We start from the raw sequence: 19,122 nt of genomic DNA, 5'->3' as shown, positions 1-19,122 counted from the left end.
TTGGTCAATCCATTAGAACAAAATTCACAGGTCTTTTAGTACAGCCAAACACTGCTCACAATGCAGTTGGTTAGCTTTTGAGGTTTTATTGTATTCACCCTATGAAACACATGTACACCTTTTCTCAGTTAGGAACACAAAAACAGAGGAAGCTGTCTTGTACAGTGGTACCTCAGGTTACATACGCTTCAGATTACATACGCTTCAGGTTACAGACTCCGCTAACCCAGAAATAGTACCTCGGGTTAAGAACTTTGCTTCAGGATGAGAACAGAAATTGTGCTCCGGCAGCGCGTTAGCAGTGGGAGGCCCCATTAGCTAAAGTGGTGCTTCGGGTTAAGAACAGTTTCAGGTTAAGAACGGACTTCCGGAACGAATTAAGTACTTAACCCAAGGTACCACTGTACTTAGTCAGAACACTGATCCATCTAGCTCATCATTGTCTACCTCAGTGGCAGTGACCCTCCAGTATTGCAGAGAGCGTTCTCATCCAGCTCTCATCCTGGAGATTTTGGGGACTGAACCTGGGACTTCCTGCATGCAAAGGAGATTCCTCTACCACTGAGCTATGGCCCTTTCCCCTGATAATTGCACATCACAGCGGGTCATCAAAACTTTCCTAAGGAAGCAGTGAAGATCAGTTATGCCAGGGACAGTATACCTCCTTTGAAGTTCACATTACCTCATATATCTACTCAGAAATGAACCCCTCTACAATAGTGCCTGCCTGGAGATGGATGAAAGAACACAGAGAGGAGTCCAAATATAAATCACACACTGGGAAGGAGCTGTAATAATAATCTAAAAAACATAATCAAATCATATAGAATGTAAGACACACTACAAGCACTCAGATCAAGTATCCAAGTATCTCCATACTTTCTGAGGTCAATTCCAGCTGACATACTTACTGAGCATTCATCCTGATTTGTTTGTGAAGAGGTTATGTGAGGTTAAATCAAGTGTTTTCCCACACTTTTCCAGTGCTTTTTTCTCATAATTCTCCTTACCGCAAAATGTTTGATGGCTGTGTGTGTAATTGTTGCACAAGAGCACCAAATCAACTTTAATTGTACGACCTAAATTCGTTGAGACGTGACTGAAGCGCACCTGAAATTTACACCCTGAGGTGCTATTTCTAAGTAAACTAACATGCCAGTTCTAGTCAACGGTGAGACTTACATCTGTGTAAGCATGCATGGGATTGTGCTGCTTGTTCAGTTGATTTGAATTGGACTGAAGCACATGCTCAATGGTGTGTATTTTTACATACTGACTAAGAAGCAGAAAAAAGATTATTGTGCTCCTCATATGTAATTCTAAACAAAAACAATACTAAACTGTAAAATAAAAATTTAAAACAAAACACAACAAAACATAGATTTATTGCAGCACACTGCAGGATCTGAGTTCCTCGCGTTATTTTGATCTACATTAGTTTAGGGAAGTTTTTAATGTTTGATGTTTTATCGTGTTTTTAATATTCTGTTGGCAGCCACCCAGAGTGGCTGGGGAGACCCAGCCAGATGAGCAGGATATAAATAAATTATTATAATATTATTATTATAGTAGGACACCCCGATTTAGGCGGGGACAGAAATATAGGGGAAGAAAATCTAGCAGAGTTCTGATTTTCCCCATGATACTTTTTTGAAATACCAAATGTTAAATTGTTTCCCCACTGCAAACCCTCAAATGGTGGGTGCTTCTGCCTTGCTGGTCCCCTAACAATGTGCTTAGTCAGCCTATTGGCTAATCCAGCACTGCTTAGAAGTAGGTTTTTCCACTGTGGGCATGGGCACAGCCAAGGAGGGCAGGGGGGTAGCTGCCCCCCAAAATCAATACAAATCTGAGGTTCTGCCCCCCCTAACAAAAGCCTGCCCCCCAAACAAAATTCCTGGCTACGCCCATGAGTGTGGTGTTCATTTTGCAGAAGGAATTTTCTATGGTGATCAGCTGAGCACTAAGGGGGGCTTTCTGACACCACTTCTATTTTTGCTGTTGAAATTATAGGACTATTTGGTTATCTTCACTGTTGCTATTTATTTCTGTTGTGAACTACTTTGAGAGTTATATATATGTATGAATGAAAAGTGGTGTATATGTTTTCAAAATTTAATTCAAAAATTCAGTGTGACTTACTCCCGGGAGACTGTGTGTAGGATTGCAGCCTAAATCTCTCCTTGACAAGATATGAACTGTAGCATTAGCTGAATCATGCCCATCTGCTGAAAATTGTTCTCAGAGGTAACACTGAAGCTTTGATAAGCTGAAAATCTCAGGCATTGCTTTCAATACAGGGAAACAGTCGTGTGATCATTGATGCACAATTCTAAACCAAAAAGTTAAAGGATGTATGCAGGTCTTGAACAGAACTCTTAAGTAGTCCAATCCCACGTGTGTGGCTGAAGGTGGACCTCAAGACAACAGCTGTGTAAATGCGGAGAGAAACTATTTCTTTTATTCCCTACAGGTTTCAAGAGTAGCTCTTTCTCAAGAGATAAATAAAACTTTACAAATAAATCAAGGCAGCTGGAATCCATTGATGCATGTCTAAAATAAACTGATCTGCTTTACTCATCAGCCCTTAGAGATGGACAGTCCAATTGGCTTGGATAAAACAGCCTTGTAAATTGAGCTTTTGGGTTGCTTGAAGCACTCTTGACACACATACCCAGACTCATGGAAACCAATTCCCCATCCCATAAAGCTGTGCTACACATGTGTGGGGGGTCCCCTCGTATGTCTTTTTGCCCCTGATCAACTTTCATCAGAAGAAAGGGTGCTAAGAAATGCAATAGTTGTTCCTAGAGCCATTTCATACATACTGCAAGTCAAGACAGGAGTCACTGGTCCTATATTTGTTTATCTGATTCTTCCTACCTAAAATAAAAATGTTGCATTTATGTCTATTAAGTGTTACGCAGGTTTCACTTTTTCTTTTCTTCTTCTTTTATATACCAGTATGTCATTCAAAATATTGGTTTTCAGCAATAAAACAGAAAACTAGACAATAAAAACCATGGGAAGGTTAACAATAGGCATCAATTGACCATTGTGGGTGGGTGTGTTCTTAATTGCCTGGCTGAACAGAAAATTTTTCAACATTTAAAAGTTGGCACAGAAAGCACATGCTTTTAAGAGACTCCCATCCATCTTGCAGTTCCTTCCCCTCAAATATTTCTACTCAAAGGATTGCAATAGCTTGTCTTTAAACTTGTTGAGGTCAGTTTCCCTAAACTATAACTATAATAGCTGGATATTTATTTATTTAATGTTATTTAATGTCAAAATAAGGTATTTTCCAAATCAGCTGCTAGCTTACCAAGAGTATGTCAGTTATGTCAAACAAGTGTAAAGTACTCCTAAAGGACTCAGTTATCTGATAATACCATACGGCAGTGGGAAGATTTAGAAGCAAATATACCATTTGGGTAGATATTTTTAGCACTTCAAAAACCATAGGAAGGTTTTGAATTTGAGACTTAGTGTTGTGATCTATTTCACTAGAACCAGCAAAACCTACATTCAACACAAAGTATTGGCACTTATGTCTTAGCTTGTGAGCTGCATCTTATCCCTTCAAACGTTATTCCAACACACAGCAAAGCTTCCATGACGATAGGTTGGGGGAAAACACAGGCAAACTGAATGCAACATATAGGCTTTATGTCGTCTCTTGCATCTTTTGCAACAGTGCCTTGCAAAAGATGGAATGCCTTGGAACACAACAATTCTTTTCTTTATGGACAGTACGTGTAGAGTAAAATGGGGCAGGGATGATGCTAAAGGATATTAAGGAAGTGCAAGGAGGCAAGGAGATAGGCAGGTATGGAACACAAGAATCCTGGGATGGGGAGTTGGAGACACACAGACACCATGAATGGCAGTTTATAGGAACCATGTGAGAGGCAGATTTAGGGCAGCGTAACTGGTTCCGCCGCACTAGATGCTGAGCCTTGGGGGTCTCACAACTACAACGTCGTGAATTGAGTGGAATGGAAGGCGAAAGGTGGGGATGCTGAATCTTGGGTTCATACCTGCTGAGATTTGAAACACCAATGTCCTCAACATAGCTTCATCATGAAGCTTCATCATAGAGGATGTTTTACTAGAATCCTTCTTGGATCTCTTGAGGCCCATAAAATCATTGAGTCAATATAAAGGGTGACATATGGATATTTCACTTAGGGCAGCCTTCCCCAGTCAGGTGCCATTCAAATGTTGTTGGACTGCATCTCTCACCATCCCTTAAAATTGGTTGTGCTAGGTGGGAATGTTGCATTTATAGGCAGCAAGTTTGGGAAGGCTCATTTAGGGTGAGCTTTTTCAGTTACAGCTTACTACCTAGAGTTTGTTCTGCCCCGGGACAAAAATGACTTCAAAGGAAATGAGTTTGGCAAATTATAGTATAGAAAGAAATTATCTATATATTGTCTAGAAGCTAAGAAAACTTTCTACAGACTATAACAGGAATGAGGAACCCACAGCCCTGCAGATGTTCTCGGACTGCAACTCCCATTGGCTCAGCTAACCCAACCAATGGTCAGGGATTATGGAAGTTGTATCCCAACATCTGAAGGATTGTAGGCTCCCCATCTCTGGTCTTCCAGTGCCATGCTATTTTCCTTTAAGACTGCATGTGTAAACACACTTGCTAAGACATACGTATTATAGAAGTTGAACCGAGTTCAAAGAAACCATGCTATAAATGTGCCTAGACAGAATACACCTTAACTAGTAACTCACTTCTTCTCACAGCTAATCTAACTAGAGTTTCCAGAATTTCTTCAACTGAGGAGAATTCTAAAAATTACAATACAGTGGCATTATTCCTACTATTTCCTACTTCACTGTGGTGGCACCTACGCTCTGGGATGCCATTATTGAGAAGAATCAACAGTAGCATGCTTCCAAAACATTACTGAAAACATGCCTCTATATCCAGATGTTTTGCTGATTGCCAGCACTAGATTCTACCATCCTATATTTCTTGATCCAGTAGTGATGTATGGAAGTGAGAGCTGGACCATAAAGAAGGCTGATCACCGAAGAATTGATGCTTTTGAATTATGGTGCTGGAGGAGACTCTTGAGAGTCCCATGGACTGCAAGAAGATCAAATGTATCCATTCTTAAAGAAATCAGCCCTGAGTGCTCACTGGAAGGACAGATCCTGAAGCTGAGGCTCCAATACTTTGGTCACGAGTTCATGAGAAGAGAAGGCTCCCTGGAAAAGACCCTGATGCTGGGAAAGATGGAGGGCACAAGGAGAAGGGGACGACAGAGGATGAGATGGTTGGATAGTGTCTTCGAAGCTACCAGCATGAGTTTGACCAAACTGCGGGAGGCAGTGGAAGACAGAAGTGCCTGGTGTGCTCTGGTCCATGGGGTCATGAAGAGTCAGACACGACTAAACGACTAAACAACAACAACAAATATTTCTTGATCTTCTGATATTTGCTCTTTTCTGAAATGTTTTTGAACTATGTTTTTATGTTTGATATTTATTTATTTCTTAATAGCAAAGTGGATTAAAAATATTTGAAAATAAGTAAAAACTCATGAAATTTTCAAATTTAATAGCTCTCAGTAGTTACATCACGGACTTGAAATTTAATTGTGTACAGTACAGATTCTTCCAAGATGCTTAAAAAAAACCTGGGGGCAGGAAGAAGGAATACAGATGAGAAATATGGAGTGTAGATCAGCTTTGTTCCTGGAACTAAGCTGTCCATCATAAAGCTCCGCATCCAAAATAGAAGCCAGCATCTTCATGCTTTCTGGTAGACGCGAGTACATTTGGCACTATTCATGACACATTCCTGCAAAACAAAGAACGTTCATTCATCAGTCTCTCTCTCCAGATCACTAGGGAATAGAGCAATGTAGATAGACACTTAGTATGCCTGAATTATGTTGCATTCCAGCTATTGTGTACAATTTTGGCTAGGAAATCAGGGGAAAATTCCACTTACCACAATGAGTTTCCCATCTACTATCTTTCTGGTTATCGTGGTTTCTTTGCCATCCCACTCCTGGTGCTGGGTCAATACATTATTATCATCTAAGGTGATAAGGGTCTGAAAAAGAATACAGAAATCTGGTACTTAGCATCTTAGTGAATTTATTTCAAAACTGCTCTGTCCCAAGACAGTGCAGTAATAGTTAGTGTGCCTCTGATCTTGCATTGGTGTGCATAACTAAAGGCCAAACTAGATGTGATGTGTCCATGAAATTAGAATATTTTTAATTAGAACTGCATGAATAGCTTTTCAAAAGTAAATAAAAGCACAGGGAGGGAAGAGGGAACTCCTGATTGGGAACCAGGTAGGAAGGCGTTAAAGTCTTTCACCTTAGCTACAGTTCTTTCCAATGGGTGCTTGCCCTCTCCCAGTGCCAGCAGGTGCAGGATACCAATCCAGATTAGGGTCACAGCAAAGCCTGAAGCTTTCCTCTGCCAGAGTCCAAATCTGGAATCAGCCCCCCATACTGACATATATATATATATATATATATATGTGTGTGTGTGTGTGTGTGTGTGTGTGTGTGTGTGTGTGATTAATGCAATTAGCAATTGTGCAAAGGGTGCTATGTCTAGTTTCGTCCTAAGGAGTAAACTCATGCAAATGCTACCAGAGAAGTACTTGCCCCTTTAATTAAAGAAGGTGAACAGAGATTACCATTTTGTCTGAGTGATAAGATATTTTGCAGAGGGCATGGCGTTACATGGATAGTCTGATAGTCGGATTACGTTCAGCATAGGCCTATGCACCAAAGGGGAAATTATCATGCTCCTGCTTTGCCAGATTTATAACTGGGTGTGGAAAGTGTCTTACCAAAACAAAGGAGATAAAATTCAACTATTATATATACACATGCCAAATTAAGCATGTCCAGGAACCCTAGAGTTCTCCCACTTTATGTATCTTTTTTAAAAAAACAATATGCCCACCCGCCAGATCCCCACCCACTCCAAATTCCTCAACACAAATTCTCCAGAAAGCTGAAGCGCTGCCTTCATCCAAGAAACCCCTACCCCAATGGCTGACCAGTTATTTCTCCCATGAAGGCAAGAACAATAAATAGCTATCAGAAACACAGGCATTTGCACAAATTCTAATTCTGCAGACAACTAAAAAGCAGTAACTTTTAGACTGAAGAGTCTGTGGAAAATAAAGAATGAAACGTGGATTCTCTATGCTGTCATGTACTTTTCTCTGTAAATTTTTGTCTGAAGTTTGATACTGCCAAGAAGGATCAGGACACGCCTAGTTTTGTCCTCCAGGCAGAAAATGAAAATGATGCCTGACAGACATGTTAAATGAAATGCTTGCACAACTTCTAATCATTTCAATGGACCTTCCCAGTTGAGAAAGACTAGTCCATTACCTGGTTTGCACGACACAGTAAGTCAAACTATGGCTTAGCAACACCATGTGAATGTGCTGGCTCCCAGAAAGGAACTCACAGCCACTATGCTCCTTGGCAGTCTCTGTTACTCGTACACTAAACTGTGGTTAGCAAGGAGAAAGCTGGGTTCGGACAACATACTAAGAGAAACTTTGGCTTAGTGAAGTGAAGAAGGAAAAGAAACTGGGAAGGAGCAAAGTGGCTACACAAGGTCTTGTCTGGATGCTGTGCACATTCATGCACTCCCAGTGTCAAAGTTTGGCTTACCATGACATGTGAATGAAGTCAGTGCCTCCTACTTTGCCACCCTTAAGAACCCCCAAATTTGACACATTCCTTACTTTGCCTAATGAAAAAGACCCCTCAGAGGATCATACTATTTATAGTCTCAATGTCCCATGGGTCTGGGAGAGGAATATTTTTGCCCCCTTTTCTCTTGCTTTAAATAAGCAGTACAGTGGAACCTCGGTTCCCGAACGCCGAAATCCCAGAAGTAAATGCTTCTGTTTTCTAAGGTTTTTTTGGAACCCGAACATGCGACATGGCTTCTGCTGAGTGCAAGACGCTCTTGCAACCAATGGAAACCTCCCCCTTGGTTTTTTAATGTTTTAGAAGCCGAACTGGCTTCTGGAATGGATTTCATTTGAGAACTGAGGTACCACTGTAACAGAGTGGGCTGTGTGGTGGCTTGCATACGGTAAAAAGCTTTGTAGGATGCAACATGCAATTAAGACTGTCTCCTGGAATCCCCTTTCACGTAGCACTTTCACAAAGGGATGTGCAAAACCAGTTTGGGAGACGATACTGTAATTGTAGTATTGCAATTGGAGATTAAGGAAAGGTCCTGGCAAATCACCATTATTCTTATAGGTTATTTGCATAAGATTATGCTCCTGTTACTGTACTCTGAGGGGAATTCCCATGCTCCAAAATGTGCAGAAGCAAGAGGCTTGTCAGAAATCACACAACGTGACACCTTAACGCATATGGCCATGAAAAGAGCTCCAGGAACTTGTTGTACCTGTTTGGTGAAGAAGCCTACTGAAGGGATCATCAGCTGGCAGGCATCCAAAAGGGAGAGCTCCTTAGCCTTAACCACAGACATGACACTCCCAAGAAAAAGCCAATGAATCATTCAGGCAGGGCTTTTGACCTGACTGTTCTGAGGTGTGCAGATATGAATCAAATCCCACTATTCCATTGCAACACGTTCTTTTGCTACCAGAATTTACAAAATGGGACCATCATTAAGATTGCATGGATTTCCCAAAATTAAAAAGGAGCTGCACTAAGAACAGTAAAAAGTTGCAGGTAGCCATTTGAATCCATTAGGAAACAAATCCAGCTTGCTTTGACATTTTAGTAGGGATTGTACTACTTCAGCTGAGAAACATGCCCCCCCCCAGCTTGAAAGGCCATAGATTGTTTAATTGCTTTTATTTGATATTAACCACTGTTTAGCATATCATCCAAACACAATTAAGCTGCAGATAATCTTAGCTATAGGTTAGCAGAAACAATCCATCTTCAAAACATAGTTTATGAAGATGGCTTGGTTCATCCAACTGTAATTAAGATTTGCCACAGTTTAGGGTTTTGTTAAGTGTGTTGATCTAGCTTTCACTCTCTTGTTGTCTTTGTGGGGCTCTTTACCTGCTTGTGGTGCTCAGTTTTGGCTAATTTTGACCCTGAAAGCCCTTCCATGGTTTAGGACTAGCCTACCTGCCTGTGTCCACATGTGACTGCCTATAGTTAAGTTCTGCAGCACAAACCTGCCTTTGCCATTTGGCAGTTATCCCTCTTACCACAGAAAGGCCTTCTCAGTTGTGGCATCCTGACTCTGGAACTGTTTATTTATTCATTGCACTTATAGTCCACCTCCAATGAACTCAATGTGGTGCACATAGTTCTCCCCAAATTTTAATCCCCACAAGAGCCCTGTGAGGTAGGTTAGGCAGTGACTGGCCCAAGGTCACCCAGTGATCCTCTTCATTGCTAAGCGGGAACTCTAGACTTCCAGGCCTGGTCTGACACTCTAACCACTACACTGCACATCCCTTCACGGGGAGGCTTGATGCCAGGCTCACCTAGCTTGATGCCATTTTAGGTATCAAATACTTTTTTGATTTTCAAAGGTAAGGTTCCAATCCTGTATCTACTTACCTGGGAGTAAGCCCCAGCGGGGCCTACATCTGGGCAGACATGTACAGGAAACTACTGTTAGTTTGGTTATTATTTTCAAATTGCTACTTTATGTTTGCGGCTGGATTTTTTTGCTTTATCTTGAAACTTTGTAAGTTGTTCTGAGAACAGGTTTGAAGGGCGAGGTACACAAAAGAAAAAAGGAAGAGAAGGCAAATAACCACAGAAAGCTCACACACTTCCAGCATTCCCCCAAGATGAGTTTGCATCATTAACTGTGGCTAATCTACAACAGAAGCAAAAAATTCCCAAACAGTACTACAGGAACCAAAGGCAATGACTGACAAACCAAACGCAATACCATGCTGATTCATGAGGAAATTTACCTCAGCAGTGATGCAACTGTGCACCACTTGAACCACAGTGATTGGTATCATTCAGTGTTACAACACGCATTGATGGGAGTAACTTGTTCACCTAACAGAAATCAGAAGAGTTCAGGGAGTTGCATCAGCTTCTTCCTGTAGAGGTGTTCACATGCTATATTCAACGCAGGTCCAATGTGTGTGGCTAAACACGTGTACAGTTAGTGACTGTGAATGTTCAACAAAGTACAGTATGTGACCTGTGTACCCAACGGCCGAGCTGTACAAAGCAACAAACACACACGCTTTCACACATAAATGTGCACATGTGAAGAGACGGGTTGTACTTGTGAGCAGTGTGAACATGTGACTGTTCAGTACATGCCCTCTCTGGACGATCGCTTCATTTACCTGAGTTTTTCGGCCATCTAGCGTCTCCTCATTGAACTTCTCGCCCAATTTGAAACTGAATTCTGATGTTTTGAATGTGCTTTCTGTTTTCACATGGAATGTGTCTCCATCTTTAGTGATGATAACGTCTGGCTTTGCCATGCTCCCCATCTTCCTCATGGCCATGCCCACACCTGCAGAAAAGAGAAAGGCAAGGGACCTGTCAGATTGGTTCAGCCAAGCAGAGTCATTATGCAATAACACACATACACACAAAAGATTACCTAACTGTTTAAATTACCCAGCGTGGGGAAGGAGAACTCCAGTGACTCAGCTGAAGTGTTGAAGCATCTCAGGTTAATCAGAAGCTTATTATAACTACTCCACTTTCGTTCTGCCTTACAGGAGTAACAGGTCTTTTTGTAAGACTTCAGCATATTACCAAATGACTTCTGCCCCAGATACAAATAATTAAATTATATCACATTGGCATTTAGAAAGGGAAATCAATGAAATCAGGCAAAAAAGTACCCATTGCTCTGCAGAAAAATTAGAAATAAATTGTGTCATGTCACAACTCTCACCTTGCTCCTCCTCCAGTGCTATCTATCTGAGACTTTCTGGAGAGAAGTAAACAACAACAACCCAGAACACTATGTTTACAAATACAGTCATTCATGTAGGCCACTGGGGTGGAAAGTGTGACCTTCCAGATGTCACTGGACTTCAGCTTCCATCAGCCCCAGCCAGCATGACCAATGGTTAGGGATGATGGAGTTGCAGTCTGGAAATATAGAATCACAGAACTGTTGAGTTGGAAGGGACCCTAAGGTTAATCTAGTCCAACCCCCTGCAATGCAATATCTGAAGGAGCCCAGCTTCTCCCTCACTGCTTTAGCCTAACTACTGAAATCACCAGGAATATAACAACAGCAGCAATAACAGTTTGCAGGACATACAGTGGTGCCTCGCAAGACGAAATTACCGTATTTTTCGCACTATAGGACGCACTTTTTCCCCTCCAAAAATGAAGGGGAAATGTGTGTGCGTCCTATGGTGCGAATGCAGGCTTTTGCTGAAGCCTGGAGAGCGAGAGGGGTCGGTGCGCACGGACCCCTCGCGCTCTCCAGGCTTCAGGAAGCTATCCCAAGTCTTGCAAGCCCGGCGGGATGTCCCGCAGGCTCGCAAGGCTTGCGGGCAGCAGCCTGCACCCAAAAGCTGGGGACAGCGGGGAGGCGCAGAGCCGCCACCCCGCTATTCCCCGACCTGATCTGGAGGCTGGCGGGGGGAGAAGCAAGCCTGCTTCTCCCCCCCCCAGCCCCACAAGCTCGGGGGATAGGGGGATGGCGAAGCGCCGCCATCCCGCTATTCCCCAACCTGATCTGGAGATCTGCTTCTCCCCCCCCCCACATCCCCACAACCACCAGATCAGGTCGGGGAATAGCGGGATGGCAGCGCTCCGCCATCCCGCTATTCCCCGACCTGATCTGGAGGCTGGGGGTGGGAGAAGCAAGCCTGCTTCTCCCCCCCCCAGCCCCACAAGCTCGGGGGATAGGGGGATGGCGAAGCGCCGCCATCCCGCTATTCCCCGACCTGATCTGGAGGCTGGCGGGGGGAGAAGCAAGCCTGCTTCTCCCCCCCCCACATCCCCACAACCTCCAGATCAGGTCGGGGAATAGCGGGATGGCAGCGCTCCGCCATCCCGCTATTCCCCGACTTGATCTGGAGGCTGGGAGAAGCAAGCCTGCTTCTCCCCCCCCAGCCCCACAAGCTCAGGGGATAGGGGGATGGCGAAGCGCCGCCATCCCGCTATTCCCCGACCTGATCTGGAGGCTGGCGGGGGGAGCAGCAAGGCTGCTTCTCCCCCCCCCCAGCCCCACAACCTCCAGATCAGGTCGGGGAATAGCGGGATGGCAGCGCTCCGCCATCCCGCTATTCCCCGACCTGATCTGGAGGCTGGGGGTGGGAGAAGCAAGCCTGCTTCTCCCCCCCCCCAGCCCCACAACCTCCAGATCAGGTCGGGGAATAGCGGGATGGCAGCGCTCCGCCATCCCGCTATTCCCCGACCTAATCTGGAGGCTGGGGGTGGGAGAAGCAAGCCTGCTTCTCCCCCCCCCAGCCCCACAACCTCCAGATCAGGTCGGGGAATAGCGGGATGGCGGCGCTCCGCCATCCCGCTATTCCCCGACCTGATCTGGAGGCTGGGGGTGGGAGAAGCAAGCATGCTTCTCCCCCCCACCAGCCCCACAACCTCCAGGCTTCAGCGCGCCCTTCCCGCTGTCCCCCAACTTGGTTAGAAGGCTGGGGGGGGGAGCCTGCTCCTCCCCGTCGCCAGCCCCGCAAACTCGGGAGACAGCGGGAGAGGCGCAGCGCGCCATTCCCGCTGTCCCCCGACTTGGTTAGAAGGCTGGCAGGGGGGGGAGCCTGCTCCTCCCCGTCGCCAGCCCCGCAAACTCGGGAGACAGCGGGAGAGGCGCAGCGCACCTTTCCCGCTGTCCCCCGACTTGGCTAGAAGGCTGGCGGGGGGAGAAGCCTGCTCCTCCCCGTCGCCAGCCCCGCAAACTCGGGGGACAGCGGGAGAGGCGCAGCGCGCCTTTCCCGCTGTTCCCCGACTTGGCTAGAAGGCTGGCGGGGGGAGAAGCCTGCTCCTCCCAGTCGCCAGCCCCGCAAACTCGGGAGACAGCGGCAGGGGGCAGCGCGCCTTTGCCGCTGTCCCCCGACTTGGTTAGAAGGCTGGCGGGGGGAGAAGCCTGCTCCTCCCCGTCGCCAGCCCCGCAAACTCGGGAGACAGCGGCAGGGGCGCAGCGCGCCCTTCCCGCTGTCCCCCGACTTGGTTAAAAGGCTGGCCCAGCCCCGCAAACTCGGGGGACAGCGGGAGAGGCGCAGCGCGCCATCCCGCTGTCTCCCAACATGGTTTGGAGGCTGGCGGAAGGCTTCCTCCTCCCCCAGCCCCGCAAGCTCCCAGAGCGATGCCAAAGCTGCGCGCAGCTTCGGCATGGCTCTGGGTCCCGTTCTGGGGGAGGGGGAAGCTCGGGCTTCCCCGCCCCAGCCCCGCGCCTGGGGGGGGGATAATTTTTTTTTTGCCTTTATTCCCCCCCCCCAATCTAGGTGCGTCCTATGGACCGGTGCGTCCAATTGTCCAAAAAATACGGTAATTCGTTCCGCAAGTCTCTTCGTCTTGCGAGTTTTTCGTCTTGCGAGTTTTTCGTCTTGCGATGCACGGTTTCCCATAGGAATGCATTGAAAATCAATTAATGCGTTCCTAGGGAAACCGCCTTCAGACCAGGTCCGGGGACAGTCTGTCCCCGGACCTCTTCTGAAGGCTGGGGGGGGGGACACAAGGGCTTTTCTTCCCACCCCCAGCATTTTAAAAAACCCCGGGACAGCGGAGGACTTCTCCCCTGTCCAGGCGATCTTAAAATGCTGGCGGGCGGCATTTAAAAATCGCCCTGGGACAGCGGAGGACTTCTCCGCTGTCCGGGGCGATTTAAAAGCCCCTGGGAAGGCAGGCAGGGGGGACAAAGACTTTTGCCCCCCGCCAGCCTTCAGAAGAGGTCCTGGACCTCTTCTGAAGGCGGGCGGGGGGCGAAAGTCTTTGCTCCCCCCGCCTGCCTTCAAAAGCCCTCCGGGACAGGCAGGCAGGGGGGAGCAAAGACTTTCGCCCCCTGCCCGCCTTCAGAAGGTGTTCCCGCCCCACCGCCCGGCTTCGGAGCAGCGTTCCGAAGCCGGGCGGTGGGGGCGGGTGTTCCCTCCCCGCCGCCCGGCTTCAGAGCACCGTTCCGAAGCCGGGCGGCGGGGGCGGGTGTTCCCTCCCCCCCGCCCGGCTTCGGAGCACCGTTCCGAGGCCGGGCGGCGGGGGTGGGTGTTCCCTCCCCCCCGCCCGGCTTCGGAGCACCGTTCCGAAGCCGGGCGGCGGGGGCGGGTGTTCCCTCCCCCCCGCCCGGCTTCGGAGGAGGTCCGAGGACAGTGGGGAAGACGCGCTGCACTTCCCCGCTGTCCCGGATATTTCCCTATGGGCTGTCGTCTTGCGAAGCAAGCCCATAGGGAAATTCGTCTTGCGAAGCACCTCCAAAACGGAAAACCCTTTCGTCTAGCGGGTTTTCCGTCTTGCGAGGCGTTCGTCTTGCGAGGTACCACTGTATGATCATTAAGGAGAAGCTTGTATTCTCTTAATGAGTGGATAGCCAAACTGCAGAGCTCACATTTCCATTCTCTGGAGATAGACTTGGACCTCATCTAGATTATTGTTGTGCATTTTAAGACTCAATTCATGTTAAGTGGGATAATTCATTGTAGTGTCATGGCAATTGTTTCATTGCCACAAGTATTTCAGCTCACCACATGAAACAATCCCCCTCTCCTCTTGCCACACACTGTTCTGGGGGTTTTTCTGACTCTCCTGAGCCAAACTGGGAGACCACAAGAGGGGAGTGGACTGCATTGCACTAGTGGAAGTTATTGCATTGAGCTTCTGCTAGCAGGAACCATTAGGTGAACTGAGCCCAGAACAGAGAAATAAAAGGTTTCCTGCACCAGTACTGTAATCCTTAAGCCTTTACTGCAAAGACTATAAAGGCTGCTTTACACATGCTTATTCACCACTTTATGGATGCAACCTTCATTGATAACATCACAGAAAGGTTGTATGGTAACTCAAAGCACAATGCTTTTCAACAGTCAGCAAACCTTCATGAACCGAGTAAATGGGCAATGAGAAATCAAGAGGTGCAGCAAATCCACGCACACATACTCTCTCTCTCCCCCAGACACTACTAGTATATCGAAGGGGGCCTCTCTATCTCCTGGGCTGACGCTGAAAGACCAAAACATTTGGAATGCTCTTTAGATTCAATGTAGTGCATAACAGCCCCATGCCAACTAGAGTATATAATGGACTAACATCATGATTGTCTCCATTCACTGGGCACAAGAACCCAGTTAACCCCATGTGTGAAATAACGAGTGTGTCAACTGTGAGGCTAGTTCAGGCCTGTCAACTGCAGCTCCACAAGCCAAATGCAACACACCCGTGCTTAACAATTCCCCAAACAAGCCACATCGTGCCCCAGTGATACATTTCCCCTATTCTTTCTTGTGCAATTACATTTACATCTTCAAAAAGCAAGGATCTAGTCCTTAAGGATGCAGAAATAGATATGGGGTGCCATACAGGTTAGGAATGGGATTTATGCACTGTTCATAACTCTTTGCCACTACCCAGGAAGATCAGAAGCTGAATATTATTTTTACATACAATGTGTAAATACAAGTAAGTTGTGTTTCATCTGCATCGTTTAAATGGATCACAGGATTCTGCTTGTTCTGCAAAAGCTTGGACACTAACACTGAGTTTAGAACAGAATATACACAGCCCTATTCAAGAGTCATCTGTGGACTTAGATTGCATTTTAGTGAAATTAATCCACAAGGATAGAAAGAAGAAAGGTTCTAACATAACAGCCGGATGTTAATTCAGATATCTGTTATTCTTTCCAGTTTCAGCCTCAGCTGGAGACTCTAAACACACTAACTTGGCAGATCTATCAATGCAGCCCCAAACTATTCACCCCTAATTAGGTTAGTGTTCCGTTCAATTTGTCTGGTAAAGTAATAATACTGAATATGAGATCACTGTGGTACATTTTATCCTCCTGTGCACGGTCACAGGAAGTTTGCTCATCCTGGCATTTTTTCCAGTCCGTGCAGTGAGACAACCAAAGCCAAACATTTAGATTTCACATAAAAGATCAAGGCAGTGCACAACATTAAATATCATAAAAACAATACTATATAATTGCAAGAATGACCGGCTTGTTTAAAAAAAGAAAATCAAATTAAATTTCATTAAGATCATCATATTCTGTTATAATGAGCTTTCATCCCCACTGTATGGTTTCTTCTTGCACCAGCAATGTCCAAATGCATTGTAATAAGAAGTGTAAGCTGTGTTACAGGAGTTCTGAAGGTTTCTGCCATATGCCCTCCTTTCTGACTCAGGTGAAATCCCTGGGAAAGTGCCATTCTGCTTATATGAGAGATCTCCCTCTCCTTCCATTGCCCCCAGCTATTCTTCTGTCCCCCCACCCCACTCCGAGTTTTTCATATGTTGTTTTAAGCAGATGGTTTGGTATATGTACACACACACACACACACACACACACCACACACTGCAGCTCAATATCATGTTTGAAACAATATCCATTTGTATTTGTGTGCCTGTTACTAAAAGGCAAGGCTGAGAATGCCTCCGCAGACCTTGGACAGAGCATTCAGCCTCTCAGGAGCTGAGAAAATGAGACACACAAAAGCTCCTAATCCCAGCTCCCCACAGGAGAGACAGATATGTGCTTCCAGGAAAGGAAAAATTAATTCCTGTTCCCTCTTCATAATCCTCCACTCCTAATCAAGCCAGACACACCACATGTGCACATAGTAGAAAGAAATAGGGCTGTGTCTACTCCAGTATGACAAATACAAGAAAGGCATGACAATTCACAAAACCCAAAGAATTGCAGTGCACAAAATGTGCATCACACAGACACTGCTCCCCTTACACAAATCATAGAGAAGAACTTTAAAGTAATTCACTTAATCCAAAGCAGCCATTTTAAAGAATATGCCACTATTTAAGCAGTGCTTTGGGGGGGGGGTGTTGTTAAAAAAAGCTTTTGGTTGCAATGCTACATTTATTTATTACAGATGCACAAAGTCACTGCATCCAGGAGGGCTGCGTCCATGTAAATAGCAAGGTTTCAGTCAGCATCTTGGATGTAAAAATAAAAATGCACACACTACTAGCACTACTGTTCTTGTGATAGGATTTGCCCAACTCATTTATGGATTGGCTTACTTTTCAATCCTACTATCTGCCCTTCCGCCCCCTTTCTTTTCCCCCAAGTTTTGCCCAATGAAAGGAGGGAATCTCTAGTTCTGCTTCTCTGTTGTCATAAAATATCCTCATCATTTTAAACGGAATCCCCTTAAATTCTTACTCCCCTTCCCCCCCCCCCGCCAGTTCTCCCCATCCATTCCCTGCTCCTTACCCAACTGCTTCATATACTCATCAAAGCCGTCGCTGGAGACCAAGCGCCACCTGCCCAAGAAAGCCTCTGGGTTCGCCATTGCGCTGCGTTTGGATGGAGCTGTCCCGTCTGACGACCAAGAGAGAGGCTTTGGGAAGAGCGGCTGCAGGGGAGGGGGGAGGCCGGGGACGTCTTTATATAGATGTCCTGAGCATGTGCTGCCGCCAGGGGACCAATCGGGAGGGCTGACGTCACGGGTGCCGGCTCCCAACCGCGAGGACGCTGCCGGCGATGCGCTCCAGCTCCTCGCCGAATGATTGGGCTGCGCGGCCCAAGGGCGCGAGGCGGAGGGTCCAGTGCTTCAGCTCTCTCGCTGCGGGGCGAGGCCTTCGTGACCGCGAGGCAACCCGCGGCGGGGAAGCCGGGACGCCGGACGCCTCTACTTGCGTTTATCTCACCCTCGTCTCGCTGCACAGCGCGGTGCCCGGATGGCGCGCGCCAGAAGCCGGTCTCCAGCAGCAACCCCCGCGCGCCAAGGCTACTCGCAAACCGCCCTGAAGGACTCGCCACCCCCAAAGCCACAGTGGGGTGACGCCTCTCCTTAGGAGGGTCCCCTCAGGTGGAGGAGCATTGTGCGCAGGGGGCGGCGTGGAGCGCCTTTCCAGCTCTGGGCAGCTGCAGGGGGGCCCGGGCACGTGTCTGCGGGGGCGGGCAGGGCAAGTCTCCTCAGCCCAGCAACTCCCTCAGGACCGCGTTGAACGCCCACGCCGCCATTGCCTCAACTCCTTTCTGGTTTTGTTCCTTGACTGTTGCATTTGCACCCCACTTGTCCTCCAAGCAGCTCAAGCTGAACTTTAGGGTTCCTCCTTCAGGGGCGCCGACTTATAAAAAATATTGGGGGGGCCCATACCGGGGTCCTGCCGCTGGTTCGCTCGGGTAGCCGGGAGAACGCAGTTCGAGGTGGCGGTGTTGGGGAGAGACCCTCGCTCAGGGCGCCACGAGACTTGGCGGCCGGCGGCCTATCTGGGGGGTTTTGGAGCGTATTTCGGCGGAGCGATTGGGGAGGAGGGGGCTTGTTGCCGGATTCTTCAGCTGGGCCGGAGATCCGCTGCTGGGGGGTCCCTGGGCCGAGTTGTGAGCACGGCCTGCTGAAGGGAGATCCAGCCGATTGCGCGACGGGGACGGCCGGGGCTCTCCGGCTAGGGCGCGCGGCTCGCTGGCTGGCTGGCGAGGGAGCAGGTGGGGAGGAGGCGGGGGTCCTGATACAGTCGGGGGCGGAGGCAGACGGGGCCGAGGGGCGAAGAGGGCAGGCAGGGCATGGGGCGCTTGCTCAGGAGCTCAGCTAACCTGTCCCAAGAGACATAGCCTAAGTACTCCTTCCTTCCTTCCTTCCTTCCTTCCTTCCTTCCTTCCTTCCTTCCTTCCTTCCTGTTTTTCCCCTCCCAGGTTTCCCCCGTCCAGCATTCTAACCACTACACTGCCCTGACAATGTGACATTTTTAGTTGGTCCTGATAGTGCTGCCCCAGGGACACTGATGGTCTAAACCGCTGAGCCTCTTGGGTTTGCCAATCGGAAGGTCGGTGGTTGAAATCCTCATGACGGGGTGAGCTCCCGTTACACTGTCCCAGCTCCTGCCAGCCTAGCAGTTTGAAACCATGCCAGTGCAAGTATATAAATAGGTACTACTGCGGAGGGAAGGTAAACGGCGTTTCCGTGCGCTCTGGTTTCCATCATGGTGTTCCATTGCACCAGAAGCGGTTTAGTCATGCTGGCCACATGACCCAGAAAGC

At 47.5% G+C, this 19,122-nt stretch overlaps 1 protein-coding gene and 1 long non-coding RNA gene across 2 annotated transcripts in view; both read right to left on the bottom strand.

Moving 5' to 3' along the window:
* Nucleotides 1-2,439: 2,439 nt before the first annotated feature.
* LOC308593159 overlaps nt 2,440-19,122 on the bottom strand; it is a 350,716-nt gene continuing 334,033 nt past the window's right edge. The window contains exon 2 of the long non-coding RNA XR_014010797.1: nt 2,440-4,129. This is a non-coding gene — a long non-coding RNA (uncharacterized lncRNA). The remainder of the gene's footprint in view (nt 4,130-19,122) is intronic.
* LOC308593067 (fatty acid-binding protein 5-like) lies at nt 5,565-17,511 on the bottom strand. The gene is made up of 4 exons (XM_081205294.1): nt 17,353-17,511; nt 10,331-10,503; nt 5,978-6,082; nt 5,565-5,824 (listed from the first exon to the last, which is right to left on the bottom strand). The coding sequence occupies exons 1-4, from the start codon at nt 17,429-17,431 to the stop codon at nt 5,774-5,776; spliced, it is 408 nt and encodes a 135-aa protein (XP_081061420.1). The 5' UTR covers nt 17,432-17,511; the 3' UTR covers nt 5,565-5,773.

This window comes from Podarcis bocagei (genome assembly GCF_964188305.1).
Source record: "Podarcis bocagei genome assembly, chromosome: 8".
NCBI classification, from domain to species: Eukaryota; Metazoa; Chordata; class Lepidosauria; order Squamata; family Lacertidae; genus Podarcis; species Podarcis bocagei.
This window is presented reverse-complemented; position numbering and strand designations above follow the sequence as displayed.